The sequence below is a fragment of the Cinclus cinclus genome, chromosome Z (genome assembly GCF_963662255.1).
Source record: "Cinclus cinclus chromosome Z, bCinCin1.1, whole genome shotgun sequence".
Lineage (NCBI taxonomy): Eukaryota > Metazoa > Chordata > Aves > Passeriformes > Cinclidae > Cinclus > Cinclus cinclus.
Window position 1 is genome coordinate 11,076,913 of NC_085084.1, and position 15,106 is coordinate 11,092,018.

General features: G+C 33.9%; 1 protein-coding gene across 1 annotated transcript in view; it reads left to right on the forward strand.

Moving 5' to 3' along the window:
* ADGRV1 (adhesion G protein-coupled receptor V1) overlaps positions 1-15,106 on the forward strand; it is a 252,208-nt gene that overhangs the window by 51,018 nt on the left and 186,084 nt on the right. The window contains exons 35-47 of the mRNA XM_062513025.1: positions 2,150-2,280; positions 2,519-2,618; positions 3,515-3,694; positions 5,156-5,319; positions 5,874-5,967; positions 6,595-6,624; positions 8,597-8,675; positions 9,291-9,429; positions 9,939-10,080; positions 10,510-10,772; positions 12,231-12,406; positions 13,868-13,992; positions 14,861-15,027. Of these exons, the coding sequence (XP_062369009.1) occupies positions 2,150-2,280; positions 2,519-2,618; positions 3,515-3,694; positions 5,156-5,319; positions 5,874-5,967; positions 6,595-6,624; positions 8,597-8,675; positions 9,291-9,429; positions 9,939-10,080; positions 10,510-10,772; positions 12,231-12,406; positions 13,868-13,992; positions 14,861-15,027 (1,790 nt within the window). The remainder of the gene's footprint in view (positions 1-2,149; positions 2,281-2,518; positions 2,619-3,514; positions 3,695-5,155; positions 5,320-5,873; positions 5,968-6,594; positions 6,625-8,596; positions 8,676-9,290; positions 9,430-9,938; positions 10,081-10,509; positions 10,773-12,230; positions 12,407-13,867; positions 13,993-14,860; positions 15,028-15,106) is intronic.

Sequence of the window (15,106 nt, forward strand, 5' to 3'; positions counted from 1 at the left end):
ACCATTTGTTCTTTCCCCTCCGTTTCCTGAAGGTTATGCCTTGTTTCTACTGGCATTGCATTTCTGTGTTCCTTTTAGCATTTCTCATTAATTTATACCATATTCCAGGACTGTATACAACCGCCATCATACAGACCAATTGCTAATCTTCAGCAAATATTATCTATCACTGACTTAAAGTTAATTTTAAATTATCTAGAAAATATTCCCACAGAAAAAAAATAGGAAAAAAACTTCCATCTTTCTAATGTTTCTCTTTATATTTTTTATGGCAGCTCATTTTAGGAGTGTGCCAATGTTGATATCATCACTCAGTCATGACTTTTGAGATCGATAATAGATATCTAGTGTCTAGTGTCTTAAGAGAGCATATTTCATGTTTTACCTAGGGTTTGGTTCAGTTCTGCATAGGACAGTAAAAATACAAATGGTGACTGCTCTTGTTAGCTTTTGCTGGAATCTCAGTGTATTAAAGTCTCACATTTTTCTGATGTGTAAACTGATGAGAAAACTAAGAGAAATTTGCTGTCCATGAACATGTGCACTGATTTTTTTTTGTTGGAAGAAAAAGTCGATCTCAAAAGAACATGGTGTGTTTTTTTCCCATAATGAAAGGACACCATAAGCTTTTGGGTTTTGTTTAGGTACAGTTTGTATAAATTCTATTGTTCCCAGTTTTCATCCTTCATTACTCCACATTAGTGGTTCTGATTTGCCTGACTAGCCATCTGTAGTCTGGCAGTCTAAGAACAGCTGTTAATGAGCCCAAGGAATTAATATAAATAATCTCATTCCTCAAGGTTACGAAGACCTTGTTTACTCACCACTGGTTAAATATTAGTCATAGCATGCTGAAGCTGCAAGCTTTTACCTGGAGCTTTTATCTGCTATATATAGTACGTATATAATGCTATAACTGATTCCAGTTCTTCAGCTTGTGAAACATAGTGCATTGCATTATAGCAAGAAAAAACAGCCAAACAAAAAAAAATTCAAGTCAATTTATAGCAATACTAAAAACTCATTTTCAGTCAGATTAGGGTGGACCTAAATTTACATGATTATTTCCAAGCACCTCAATATTATAAATTTCTGTATATTTCATGTCCTTGATAACTAATTCCTGTGGCAAACTTCCATTCTATAAACTGGAAAAATGCTGTTTACATACAGATGCAATACACTAATGTATTAAAAAAAGAATCGCTCCTCTAATGTGGATGTATTGCATAATTTTACTAATGTTACCTGCTGATGTATTTCATATTAATACAATATGTAGTTTTTCATGCCCATATTTAAAATATTTAATTTTACATGACATCTTTATTTTGTATAAATGCATATAGCTATTGCATACTTTACAATTATATGAATTTTCTTAATTTTTTGAAACTTTCTAAAGAGTTTACTCTTTAAGTGACCATTTGGTTAAATACTATAAATGTAGAAAAAATGCCATAAATACTTATTATAGATGCATATTTTCATTTGATACTTGTTGTCTGTGAAAGTATAATAAATTATTAAAATTTGTTTTAAATTAAAAAACACTATTTTTTTTGCTTCTAAATGCTGTCCTTTTAAAATTATTATTATTTTTTTTTCTGGATGTTTTCTAACATCCAGAAACTGGTAACATTTGTAAATTCAAACTCACATAAATGGAACTTGCAGGTAATTACTAGCATTTTTCCACATGCACTATGTAAAGTCACAAGATGACACTCCTTGCCACTTAGCTGCTGTAAAATCTGTGTTAGAGCTGTGTGTAGAGGATTTATTCTGTGTGTAGTTCACAAACAGATACTGCTCTTTTTTTTATGCATGTTTAGATAGCAGTTTTATGCATGTTTAGATAGCAGTTATGCATATATACCAGGTTCCTTTATATATTGATAGTTCTTTCCAAGAATGATATAAATTTATAGGAACCTATGAGGAAAGATTTTAAATTCTGGGAGGTTTTGTTTCAATATTAAAAAAAAAAAAAGGTATTACATAACTATAGGGAAGCTCACTATTAAAAATATCAAGGTTTTACATAAAAAATACTTTAACTGTGATTCATATTTCTTAATTTTCATTTTAATAGTTGGATTGTAGAAGAATAAACCCCAAAATGTTGCATTTTGTCCTTTGTTCTTAGGAGAACAACTGCAATTCCATGTTGTAAGAACTGCCCCAGGACTGGGAAATGTTACTGTTGAGTGGAAAATAGTTGGACATAAGGCACAACACAATTTTGAATACTATTCTGGTATTCTCTTTTTTCCTGAGGTGAGTCCATAAGCAAATCTAATGGCTACAAGAGACTATTGTAATTTGAAATGAGCTGATGAAAAAAGTATGCTTTCATAGCAGACTTCATTGTCTTGATATGATTAAACTTCATGGAGTGCATAGTGTTCAGTATTTTAACATTTGTTAAAGGTATTGCTCAAAACACGTGTGATAGAGTGTTATTAATTGTACTGTGTACACTAATGACTAATCAGTTTATCAATAACATTTATAGGGGGTATTGAATACAACATTATACATCCATTTGCTGGATGACCATATTCCAGAAGAAAAAGAAGAATACCGAATCATCCTATACAACATCAAAACAGAAGGTAATGGTGAACTACAGACTGCTATATCTGCTATATCTAAAATTGCCATTTAATAGTGTAGTACTTCTGCATGTATTGAATCATTTTGGAAGTGTAGGACTAAGAATACTGAAAATGTTGCAAACTATTCAAAATTTGTTCACATTTTATTGAAACAGGCTGAACACCTCTGTGTATTTATGTATACATATTACACAAGTGTCATAAAATAAATTGGTATCTTTATCTTTTTAAACAATCTTGTCTGTCAAGCTGTCTTTCTGATCTGTCTCTGAATTAGAGGAGGCCAGAATATTTTACTCTTTCATTGAAATTATAATGAGGAAAGAAGCATAAAACTGCATCCCTTCTGAAATACCCTTTGTTAAACTGGAATTAGTTGACATGGGTGGTGTTGCTGATAGGTGCCTTGCCAATTTGTCTTAATAATTTATTTACTCTTGTAATCCTTCAGGATAAGTATAAATTAATGCAGTTTTTCATCAAGGCAACACTTGTAGGAATTTCTTAATGGAGTGGTTGAGAAGTTGAATATAATTTTAACTTTTATAATGAATTCCTGGAAAAGCTTTCTCTTTCTTTTTACAACAGAAGTAGTTTAGGAAAGTTAATATTTACCACTGTCACTTCAGGTTTTCTCATTTCTTAATACAGTCTTGAGCTCTATAGTTTTATGCATACAATTTTCGTTGTTATTGAATGTTCCTGTGCTTGTTATAGAATGCATTTACATATATATTCCACACCATCTGTAAAATTCAGTGAGCATATAATGTGTTTGGTTTGATTTCATTTGCAGTGTTACTGGCTGTCATTTTTACATAAAAATAGCAGTAATGTAGGCAAAACTTGATTTACCTAACATTATTAACTGTAGTCCATTGGTTCTTTTGCAGGTGTTTCTCCTGCTGGTGCTGCTGTTTTGGATAGTCAAGGATATGAAGCTGTTCTGACAGTTGAAGCTAGTGATGAACCACATGGACTATTGAATTTTGCTTCTCCATCCAGGGTAGTTTTGCTTCCAGAGGAAAACAAAACAGTTCAGCTTTTTATTAACAGAGAATTTGGATCTCTAGGTTTGTATAACATCTCCAAGAGAAGTTAAATTTTGTTTTGAAAATAATTAGACAAATGAAAGCTATGACAGGGAGGCTAGAAAATCTGGAAAATCTTGGAGACAATTGAGGTTTTCAGAACTTCTAGGCCTCTTACTCTGAGCTTGTAAACTAAGTTTTAGCTAAAACTGAATCCATAGCCATTAATTCAATAGCAAGGGATTTGGGAGCTATGACATAGCTAGTTGGCTATGAGGGTTGTTCCTTTATGTCCAGAAAATATGTCTTGAATTTTTAGTCCAGAAGAAATAAAGAAACATGAGAAAAGGATCTTATATGGAATTATCATTCCCACAGCATCGCCTCTGGAAACTTCCAGAATCTGACAGTTTAGGCATATCCCATGGAAAAAGTTGCATTGATACCTCTGAATTCAGTTGATATCTCTCCTAAGAATTATGTATTTCTTTCTTTATGTATTTATTTCTTTTTAATTCAATTTTCCTTTTAAAATCAAATTAAATCATAGTAACTTTAAAAATGTGTTGTGTGCCAAAATATTTATTGTGTTTCTTTCCTGAGTATTTTGGCTTCCATTGAGAGATAAAGTACATAATAATTTTCTATTTATGTTTTTAGATTATATTTAGTACTCAGTGATAGTCTCTCATATTTTTTATTTGTTTTGAGGTGAAGGGATCAGTTGAAACAAATATTCAAGATCTGGACACACTACAGATTTGTAGAGGAATTTAAATGTAATTTCTTTGTTTTCCCCTTATATCAATCCGTATCTAAATTACCTTCTGAACATTACTTAGGAGACTTTTAGTTTATTCTAATTATCCATTGTAAATACAAAATCTCTCAATTGAACTCCATATTTACTTATTAAAACTGAGGTTTTTTTATACCTTATATTTTATTTCATACAGATTAACTTTGAATTTAATTCGTCATTTTATCTTTGGGATCACTCTCTTTAAATTTGCAATTGGCTTACTCTGGCAGATTGGTGAGATGGGGCTTTATTATAGGAAAAGAAGTCTAGCTTTTCCTGTAGTAAAATTTATCAGTGTGTCCCCTGATTTTTATTCTCTATCAATGTCTGTGTCAGTCTGTCTGGAAAGGAAACTAAATTTAGAGCTCTCCTTAGAGCCTTTCTTAGACATCAGTCATTCGTGACACACTCTACTTCCCTTGACACTAAACCTGGTATTAATAATACATTAGATGTCCCAGGTATGTAATGTAATATTTGAAGTTCACAGCACCTCAAAAACATGAGTACATTGGGTCCTAATGCTTTCTGAGTCCTGTGATCTTGGGCAAAGACTGAAATGGGTCTTGTTGGTTTCAGATTAGTTTTAATCCTCTGGTTTGTAGTTAGGTGTTCTATCATTTGATCTCTTTCTTTGTCTATTCCAGTTAGCATTACATAAGAATTGAAAAAGTGGGTTTTTTTGGTCACATTTTAAACAGGTGCCATCAATGTTACATATGCCACAGTTCCCGGATTGATATCCTTAAGTAACCAGACAGAGGGAAGCTTGGCTGAACCAGGAGCTGATTATGTAGCTGTTTCTGACTCAGTGATTTTGGAAGAAGGAGAAACATCAGCTGCCATAAATGTTACTATTCTAGAGGTAAATTTTATATCCTTTCACTCTATACTTATTTGTACGACAACTGAAAAGGAATATTGTGGAACCTGAATCTTGCAAGCTGAATTACTTGACACTATCAAATTTATTTTAATTTATAAAGACTGCTTTGGTCTTTAATGGTAAAATCACAGAAGGACAAATAATAGTCGAAGACAATGCTTACTTAAATTTAACTCTTTCATTAAGACTTTATTTTCTGATATTCAGACTGGTGTAATTCATTGCTTGCAACTTTATCAGTGAAGAGCTTTATCAGGCTCTTACTTTATCAGTGGTTGCTATTTGTGCCTTTAAAATTGAGCAGAAATTTATTCACATCTAGTTCAGTGTCACCATTGTCTTTTCCATTAAATATAATGTCTTGCTTCATAATTAACATTTTATGTAAAAATGTTCCAGGAAAATGGAAGCATAAATTAATTCTGGTCTTACTATAAGGTTAGAGACTTCTAGTGTGTTGCTTTTTGACAAATTCTGTTATATTTTTTCTTAAAGAAAATGAAAAGAGGATATACTGAATTTGTGTTTTGTAGGATGCTGTACCAGAAGTGCAAGAATTCTTCTTGGTTAATTTAACTTCAGTGGAGCTTATCATGAACCATTCAACTTCCTCCCCACCTAGGCTGGGTAAAACAACTTTAAAACAATTATGTTTAATTTTATTTTTATATCAGTTGAATTAATATTATATTACTCTGGCATATCATTATTCCACTTTCCATTATTGCCACTTCCCAAATAAGCCAAAATGAGACAGGGCGTTCTGCAAGAAACATTGTAGAATATCAAACATATCAAACATACACTGTCTTCTTACTTTTTAAAGCCCTGTAAAAAAGACAGTTTTAACAGAGTAGTTAGTAATTAGCAATTAGCAGTTGGAGAACATAGTTATCTCAAAAGTTGCATTGGCAGTCTGTCAATGTGACTTTAATTTCTGAAATTAGATGGAAACAAGTATGTACAAAGAATTCCTTCAAGTAGTTCCTTTGCTCGCTCTTTCAAAAGTACCTTTTTATTACTTTTTGTCAGATTTACTTTTAGGAGTCATGATCTACTGCATTCCAACTCTTCCACACAACTTCATTTATTGTTTGCTTATTTGGGTCCTCATTCTGTTGCTGAAGTCAGTAGCAGAGCTGCCATTGGCTTTAATGACAGTTGGGTTATCCTGTGGCACCAGTGACTAATTATGTTGATTATTTGTAACATCCTCTGTGACTCTTTCTCCCTTTCTTTGCATGCGTATTGAAGTGACAGAGTTAATTCGTTACAGACTGAAAGGTAACTTGCAAGACTGATTGATGATGTGTAGACACTGAGCTGTGATTAGTTTAATCTAAAATTTAAAACATAAAAAGAGTAACATTAAAGTATGAAGGATTTCCTGCTTTAAATTGTTCTGAGTGTGGTATAATCTTACTTTCTGCTGTAACTGGTTAGCAGTCTGAATCATGATCATTTGACTCTGATGTATTTAGGATGATCAGATAATAGTTTTAACCTATGAGGCAAAAGTTTGTCCTCATTATAAAATGTCACAATTAATTCTGTTATCAGACTATCTTCTAATCTCATTTTCCCTTTTTGTGTGTATTTTGTGTATTTTCTTTATTATGAATGAGAATTCAAATCTTTATTAGTGTAATGCATTTGTTTAGGATTTAGCAATCCCATACCCCATAGAAAATCTTTATTATAATTCTAGGTGTCCTATGTCAAAAGCGATGGGTGTTCTGCACATGGTACTGACATTCAGTTAATTGTACCCATCTGGAATATATTTTAAATGCTGTTCCTGTCTTGGCCACATGCATATGTGACTAATATGTGGTGTATGTCTGTGACATACAGTTAAACACATGGAACTTAAGTGGCTTTTATTTCTGATCTGAGACTTCATGGATATGGAGCACAAACAGCAAACATAAGCACAGTTCCTTTTTCTTCATACTTCTCTTGCTCCATTCCATCATTCTAAGGTGGAAGAAAAGGCCCAACTCTAATAAAAATGTGCAAGGAATTAAGAAAAGGGAAAATGTTTGATACTTAAGAATGAAGAAAGAAAAATCAATAAACTTAATGGATAGAAGAAAGACTTAAGATAGGGAAAAATGGCAGGAGGGCATCAGGGGAGGGAAAGAACGCCAGATATGAAATAAGAGGTCTGATATTGAAAGCAAAGTATTATAGAACTTGAGTGAGTTAATCAGACTCACAGACATGATAAGGGAAAATAAGTTAGGAAGTTGAAGGGTCTATATGCACTGTAATCCCTATGGATTTCTAAACTTTTCTGCTGTCTGTGTAGAGGTGTTGCAGCTGCTGCTCACATTAATCACTATCTCATAGTGCAGGTTTGGATTCATGGCAGTGATCTTTTACTTTAATTCAGTTTTATCTGATTTAATAGAAATAGCTCTAATGGATCTAAAATAGTATTTTTTCTACAGTTTTAGTGGAGTCAATTTGTTTTGTAGAAATTGTCAGTCTTAATTTCTTTTTAGTTTTTATTAAAAGTAAATTGACATAAATTGAGGTAGACACATGATGCTGTTTAAAGAAAATGAGGCATTATTTTTTCAGAAGAATCAAGTTCTGACTATCAAGTTCTTTTCCCTAAAATTAGTGGAAATTGCTGGCATTAATGTATTATTCAGTATTTTCACAGGGCAATACATGCAATAATCTTACAGAGTTATTGTGAAGATACATGTATTTATATATAGTAATAGAATGTTACAGTACATGAACTAACTGAAAGGAAATTAATAATAATTCTTTTTCTATAATAGAATCTGTGGTGTGTACCATTAAGATTTATTATCAGGCGCTGAAGCAAATATGAAATGACAGACTGGATAATTTATTATTCCTTTTTACTCATTTTACCTCCCATATTCAGAATGGCACAGTCTTCAAAACATTTTAGACTTGATTAAAAATCTTGCTTTTGTCATTTTCTACTTTTTACGTGCCATGGGTTTTCTTCAATTTTTTTTTAATGTGTAAAATGTAATGTTGGTAATTAAAGGCACCGTACTGCAGTTTTAATAGTAAGCTAGTGAAGACAGATTTTCTTCAAGCCTTTCCAAGTACCCTGTCCACTTCATTTTCTCCTCCACATTTGGCAATGGAAATTTATGTATTTCTTCTACAAAATTAGTAAAGATATAAAGAAATGCTGTTATTCTTGAAAGTAATTGAAATGAATTCTATTGTTCTTACATATTTGTCCTTCTGTTTTCCTTTTTAGATATGGAAGGTTTAGCTTCTCAAATTATTATTGATGCTAATGATGGAGTAAGCGGAGTAGTTGAATGGGAAAGTACCAAGTAAGTCTTGTCACCTTGAAGAGCTCCCTATGGGAGTTAATGATTACTGTTGCCCAACTATTTTAATTTCAAATTAACAGTAAAACTCCTATTAGCAACAGGATAAAATCTTTGAGATGGCACCATATCATTCAGTTCAGTGGAACAGGAAAGATAATTCCCACACTAGAAACCAGCATTTACAGTATGTTTACTCAGAAATCTCTTGCTACCATGTACTTATTTTCTCTGCTGTCCTTTGGTATTGTGAACTTCTATCACTCCCTCAAGCCTCCATCCAGTGCCCCAGCCTCTGCATCCATGTAAGCATGCATGTTGATATCTCTCAGATCTTATTCTCTGATTTCCAGGAGCTAGGAAGAAGACATCAATGCTCATAGACAGTCTTAATCTGCCACTAATAAGTAGGGGAAAAGGGTGTTTAGTTCAATTCCATTTTGATAAGAAAAAAAAAATATAATGGTTGCATTAGACAAGTGGCAATTATGCCTTACTGTGCCTTTTTCTTAAAAGATAGAAGGGATGATTTTAAGTGAAAATATAACAATTATCTATCATCTTATTAAAAGAACATGCTCAGTGAGAGCTGAGAATTTGTCTTGGTTTTTGTTTTAGTTTTGAAGTTTATGAATCTCATGGTAATCTGACAATAACGGCATATCGAAACAAAGGGTCTTATGGCAACGTGTCTGTGTTTTTTTATGCCCAAAATTTGGAGGCACAGCTGGGCTTGGATTTTAATGTGATCCCAAGGGTAAGAAGCAAATTTTAAATCTAGTAGTTATTATTTCTTCAACTTCCTCAAAAGAACATCTTATTTATTGTGCAGAATGGTCACTAGTACATCTAGATTTCTCAACTTGTTTCAGTTGCTCTGATCATCTGAATAGAGTGAGATAGATTTAGTCATCTTATTTTGGTCTTTCTTTCATTTTAGTGCTGAAGCATTTGTAAACTTTCAAACATCTATTTCAAATACAATTTTGCTTAGACAAGAGCATATAAGATTTCATGTAAGATTTAATATTTTTCACAACAGAAATTTCAAAGTGAATTGCTCTTGTTTGTCCTCACTCTGCAAATTGCTAAACTATTTAACTGTTTTGCTTCTTTTTCAATCAATTTATAAAGGACATTGAAATTACTCCTCTTCTTGCTTTTTCTTTCCTCCCTATTTAAGGCAATTTGCTCTACCTAAATTTAAAATTTCCGTGTGCATTATCAGTTACTGAATATTCACTGCTTTCTGTGTTTCAATGCTAGACTCTTTTTTTTGCTGATGGAGAAAGGAATCAATCTGTTGTCATTGTGATTTTTGATGATGATATTCCTGAAGGTGTTGAGAAGTTCCAGTTAATTCTAACAAATCCTTCATTTGGCCTGGAATTAGGGGAGAACACAACAGGTAAAACTTAGATTTGAAGTTCTCATTTTTCAGAATTGTACCTCATTCACTTTAATTTATTTTTTCTGAATAATTACATTTTAGAAAACACCAATGTGCTTGTATAGTAGATCATTAAACTAATTTGGAATGTTCTTAAAAATCCCTTTGAAAAATGTAAAACTAACAATTATTATGTAAAATAGGGAATCAGAAAATGCAAAAGCTGGATGTTTTAATAAGAGAGCCTAGATTCTTCCTTTCTAGAAATCTTCCTAAAAAAAGCAAAATAATTACATATTCTGTTAAGTAATATCAGGGACATAAAAGCAATATACACATATTAAAGAAAGAATGGATTTATGTAAATATTATTTTATTTGTATATGTGTAGAATTATACTTTAATTATGTTAATTGAAGCATATTTCTATTATTTATTTCTCAAAAGCCACAATTACTATATTTGCCAATGATGATGGACATGGAATTTTGTCATTCAATAACAGTGATCACTTCTTCCTAAGAGAGCAAACAGCTCTCCATCTGATGGAAAGTGTTGCAGTATTAAATATCATTAGAGAACCTCCTCAGGGAATATTTGGAACAGTGTCTGTTCAGTATCTTGTAAGTGAAATTAATTCTTCAGTACCATCAGTGGATTTGACCCCTTCTCAAGGATACATTGTGCTGGAAGAGGGAGTCAGATTTAAGGTAATATGATAGTTATAACACAAAAAAGTGAGGAGGGATTTTTTAAAAATTATTTGGAAGATTTAAGCTGTGCTGTTTCTTTCATGTATTAATTTTTTTTCTTACCTTTTCATTAATTCTCAGAATAAACTGTGTTGCAGGAGTGCAGAAAAATTGAATATGCTTTTCTGTAGATATTTCCCTCTTTTTAATACTTCAGGTAAATTGAAAACAATATAATGGGTGTATAATATGATGTGTGTATAGGACAATTTATTTATATGTGTTTAGTATATAGCTGAAAGGCAAACTTTGACATGAAGTCATAATCTGCTACTGTAAATAATTATGATGAAATTAAAAATACTATTCCTTTTTGTGGTCTGAACTGAAGAGAATATGCTGCAGCAAAGGCAAAAGATGAGCAGCTTTCAGAGTTTTGAAAATTACTTATTTACTTATTTTTTCTGGCAGTATTAATCCCACTGCTCCTGTTTTGTCCCAGTAAGAATGTCAGCTAGAAAATGAGCTATCATAAGTATGTCAATAATAGGTTAGTATATTATGGTTAGGGAAGTAGAATCTGGAACAAACCTTTCTGCAAACACTGGTTTTCAGTTTCTGAACCAAAAATGCAATTGGCACCTCAGTGATGGCCAGTTTAGCAGATCTTTGAGAAGTATGGAGTAAAAGATTTCTCAATAGGGTTGTGCAGTATGGTTTATTGAAGAAGTAAATAGAGATCTAAAATGTTGGAAGCATTATTTTAGTTCCATATCTTTCATTACTAAAATTTTTTTCTTAGGCAAAGCTACATGTACTACTGTAACTTTCACCTCTTTGGGTAATGAGGAGAATGACAGTGAAAACAATCTACTTCTTTCTAGACAGTTCTCTGCTGATTTGTGGCCACCTTGTAACAGTCTTAATCTTATTCACCATGGTGCAATAGAGGGAATAAGGCATCAAGAAGAGTATATTTAACATTACCTTTTTTTCCTTCTTTTTTCTCAGTACCAGAAGTGTAATTAGCCTGTTCCCCATGAAATAGTTCACTAAAGTAATCCCAGCTTGACTGAGCTGCATTAAGGAATCAGGTAGCTGTATGGGGACTATGAATTACCAAGGAACATGTGGAATAAGTACAAAACAGAAGTAAGAAAAAACAATCAAAACCTGTTACATTTCAGAGAATCTTGTGATAAGAAGAAAGAGGGGAAGAGAAAAATAAAAAGAAAGTGGATATGCTCACATTAGTGTTGCACTAATGGAGGGTACCAGAGGGATTACTATAGAAGCTTTGCCCGAACTGTCCATGCCTTCCTTACTCCTGTCTTTTCCAGTTTCAAGAGCTTCTGTTGTGCTGCCCTGTTGTCTGGAGCTGTTCACAGAAAGAACAGAAACAGCAGCATGGCCTGAATAACATTGTTATTGTTAGCTGCCAAGTCTCATCAGCTTTCTGTGCTCGTTTCTTGTCAGACACTACATATTTCTGCAATCCTGGATGAAGAACCAGAGTTGGATGAGCACTTTATTGTCACCCTGTTCAATCCAACTGGAGGAGCCAGACTAGGCACCAGAGTGCACACTATGATTACAGTATTACAGAACCAGGCTCCACTGGGGCTTTTCAGCATCTACCCAGTTACAAATAGGTACTGAACTATGATTCAATTAAAAGGAAGATTTTCATATGCCATAGAGATGGTTTCCCTTTAAAAAAATTTAGTAATCGAGTTGTAAAATTTATAATTTTTAAAAGTATGCTATTTGTCAAATACTATTACTGCTATGCAGAAGAACAGAAAAACAATATAAAATGGACTGTTCATCATTAGAAATGTTGATTTCTCTATGCATTTTTCTGTGAAACAGTACCTCCTTAGTCCCCACCCATTCCACTAATAGTAGTAGGTAACAAGAATTCCATAGAATTCCGTAGACCAGTGCCCCAGGAATCAGAAATTTTCTAGTTGACCTATTTATTTAATCTTGTGTGAGATATACCCTCACTCAGGGCTGTTTTTCAGAACCAGGTGAGCCATCTTATTTGGACAAGTTCAAAAAATGGCCCTTGGTTATCTCATGAGATATAACAAGACCAAGTGCAAAATGCTGTACCCTCAGTAGAGGCTGGGGATGAACAAATTGAGAGCTGCCCTGCCCCAAAGGGCACAGGGGTGCTGGTGAGGGGCTGGACATGAGCCAGCCATGGGCACTCCCAGCCCAGACAGCCAAGTGTGTCCTGGGCTGCATCCAGAGCCCTGTGGGCAGCTTTGGAGGGAGGGGATTCTGCCCCTCTGCCCCGCTCTGGTGAGACCCCACCTGCAGAGCTGCCTCCAGCCCTGGGGTCCCAGCACAGGAAGAACATGGAGCTGCTGGAGCAAGACCAGAGGAGGCCACTCAATTTATCAGAGGGGTGGAAATGCTATGAGGAAATGCTGAGAGAATTGGGATTGTTCAGCAGGGAGGAGGCAGCTTTGGCCTGACCCAGTTGTAGTCAAGCCTTCCAGTACTGAAAGGAAGCCTATCTGAAAGTGGGAGAGGGACTTTTGTCAAGGGCATGTAGGGACAAGACAAGAGGGAATGGCTTAAAACTGACAGTAGGATCAGATTAGATATTAGGAAGAAATTCTTTACTTGAGAGTAGTGAGGCACTGGCACAGACTGCCCAGAGAAGCTGTGGATGCCACATCCCTGGAGGTGTTCAAGGCCAGGTCTAGACCAAAACCTGGTCTAGTGGGGGATGTCCCTGCTTATGCAAGAGGGTTGGAACAATATGATGTTTAATGATGTTTAAGGTTCTTTTCAACCCAAAGCAGATCATATGAGTCTAAGATATGGAATTATGTTTTCAGAAATCACTCAGCTTTACCCATACAGCTGGTGTGTTAAATTTCAGGCTGTTTTAAGGTTTTGTTGAATTGCCCATGATTTTGTCAAGGTCTTGTATATAGAAACATTGTGCAATCTTAATGAGTATTAGTCCATCACAGAGCAAATCTAGTATTTTCTTTTTATTGCATATTCTGTGCTGAAAGTGTACAGCAAGAATCCTATTCTTATGTTGTAAAATAATACTTCTCAAAATTTATTTTCACGATTTTCAAATTTAGGACAAATATCTTCACAGTTGAAGAAGCGAACACTACAGTTTATTTGGAAGTTTCACGGAGTAATGGGCTCAATGTGTCTGTGAGTGTTGAGTGGGAGACATTGTCGGATACTGCATTTGGCATCAGTACGTTCACTTTATTGAGAGCGTCCATTGCTATTTTCAGAGTGGAGATAGCTACAGAGTAACCAAACATACAGGAGATATAACTGTGGAATGAAAATTGCTTATAATATTCCTATGATATCAAAATTCATTAAATAAAAGATCTTGGCTGCTTAGGAGTCAGTTTGTCATCAGCCACTGCTGCCAGAGTTTCAACAATCTGTATTGCTCTTCCTGTTGCTTATATCTTTTCATAAGACCTTTGATTTATAAAATCTGTTTTTTACAACCTGTAATTCTGGATTTTTCTAATGTAATATAAAAGACAAAATTTTCTGTAAGTGTTGAATGACTAGGCAGTTTAAGAATCTTAGTGCCATGACTACTTCTTGTGATGAAAGAGAGAATGAGGATAAATGCATTTTTAGTTTCTTTGTCACTTTTTTATTTCTTTCCATCTGTTAATTTCCTCACTTCCAAACTTTCTCAATTCCAAACTGAGTCACTGAATCACATTAAAATTGGCTATGCATTTCCCATATGTAATAATAATATATGAGAAATTAATTTATTGTTTAACTCTCAGTACAGCCTCAGTGCTATACCATTTCCATGCATTTAAATGCAGTTATACCAACTATTTAGAGACAACTCAGAATATAGTCTAAACGTTCAGAGCATGGTGCTAAGAATGTCAAGATTGTGGGTTTGACCATTGTATGAGCCATTCACTTAAGAGCTGAACTTGATAATCTGTGTGGGTCCCTTTTAACTTAGAATATTCTGTGATTGCTCATACTAGATTTTGTTTTGGCAAATAAATAATGAAAATTTAATCAATGTTGTAAAAGACGTTAAACATACTTTTTTTTCTTATACTGTATTGCAGGGGGTAGTATCAGTGTTCTGTCTGTCTTGCAAAGCTTTGTGGAAGAGTCAGTAGCTAGCTGGTGCTTCATTTCATCAGAAGAAATTCTGTATGGTGTGCTGCTGCGCTCACCTCCAGCTATTTTTTCTACTCTCTACCAGTGGAAAGGAGTTTTTGTTGCCATTGAGGTAAACGCTTTCTTAGAATCACCAACCATGCTGCTTAGTAAAACCTTGTTTTAAAAATGTTTCAGTTCTACTTTTTTGT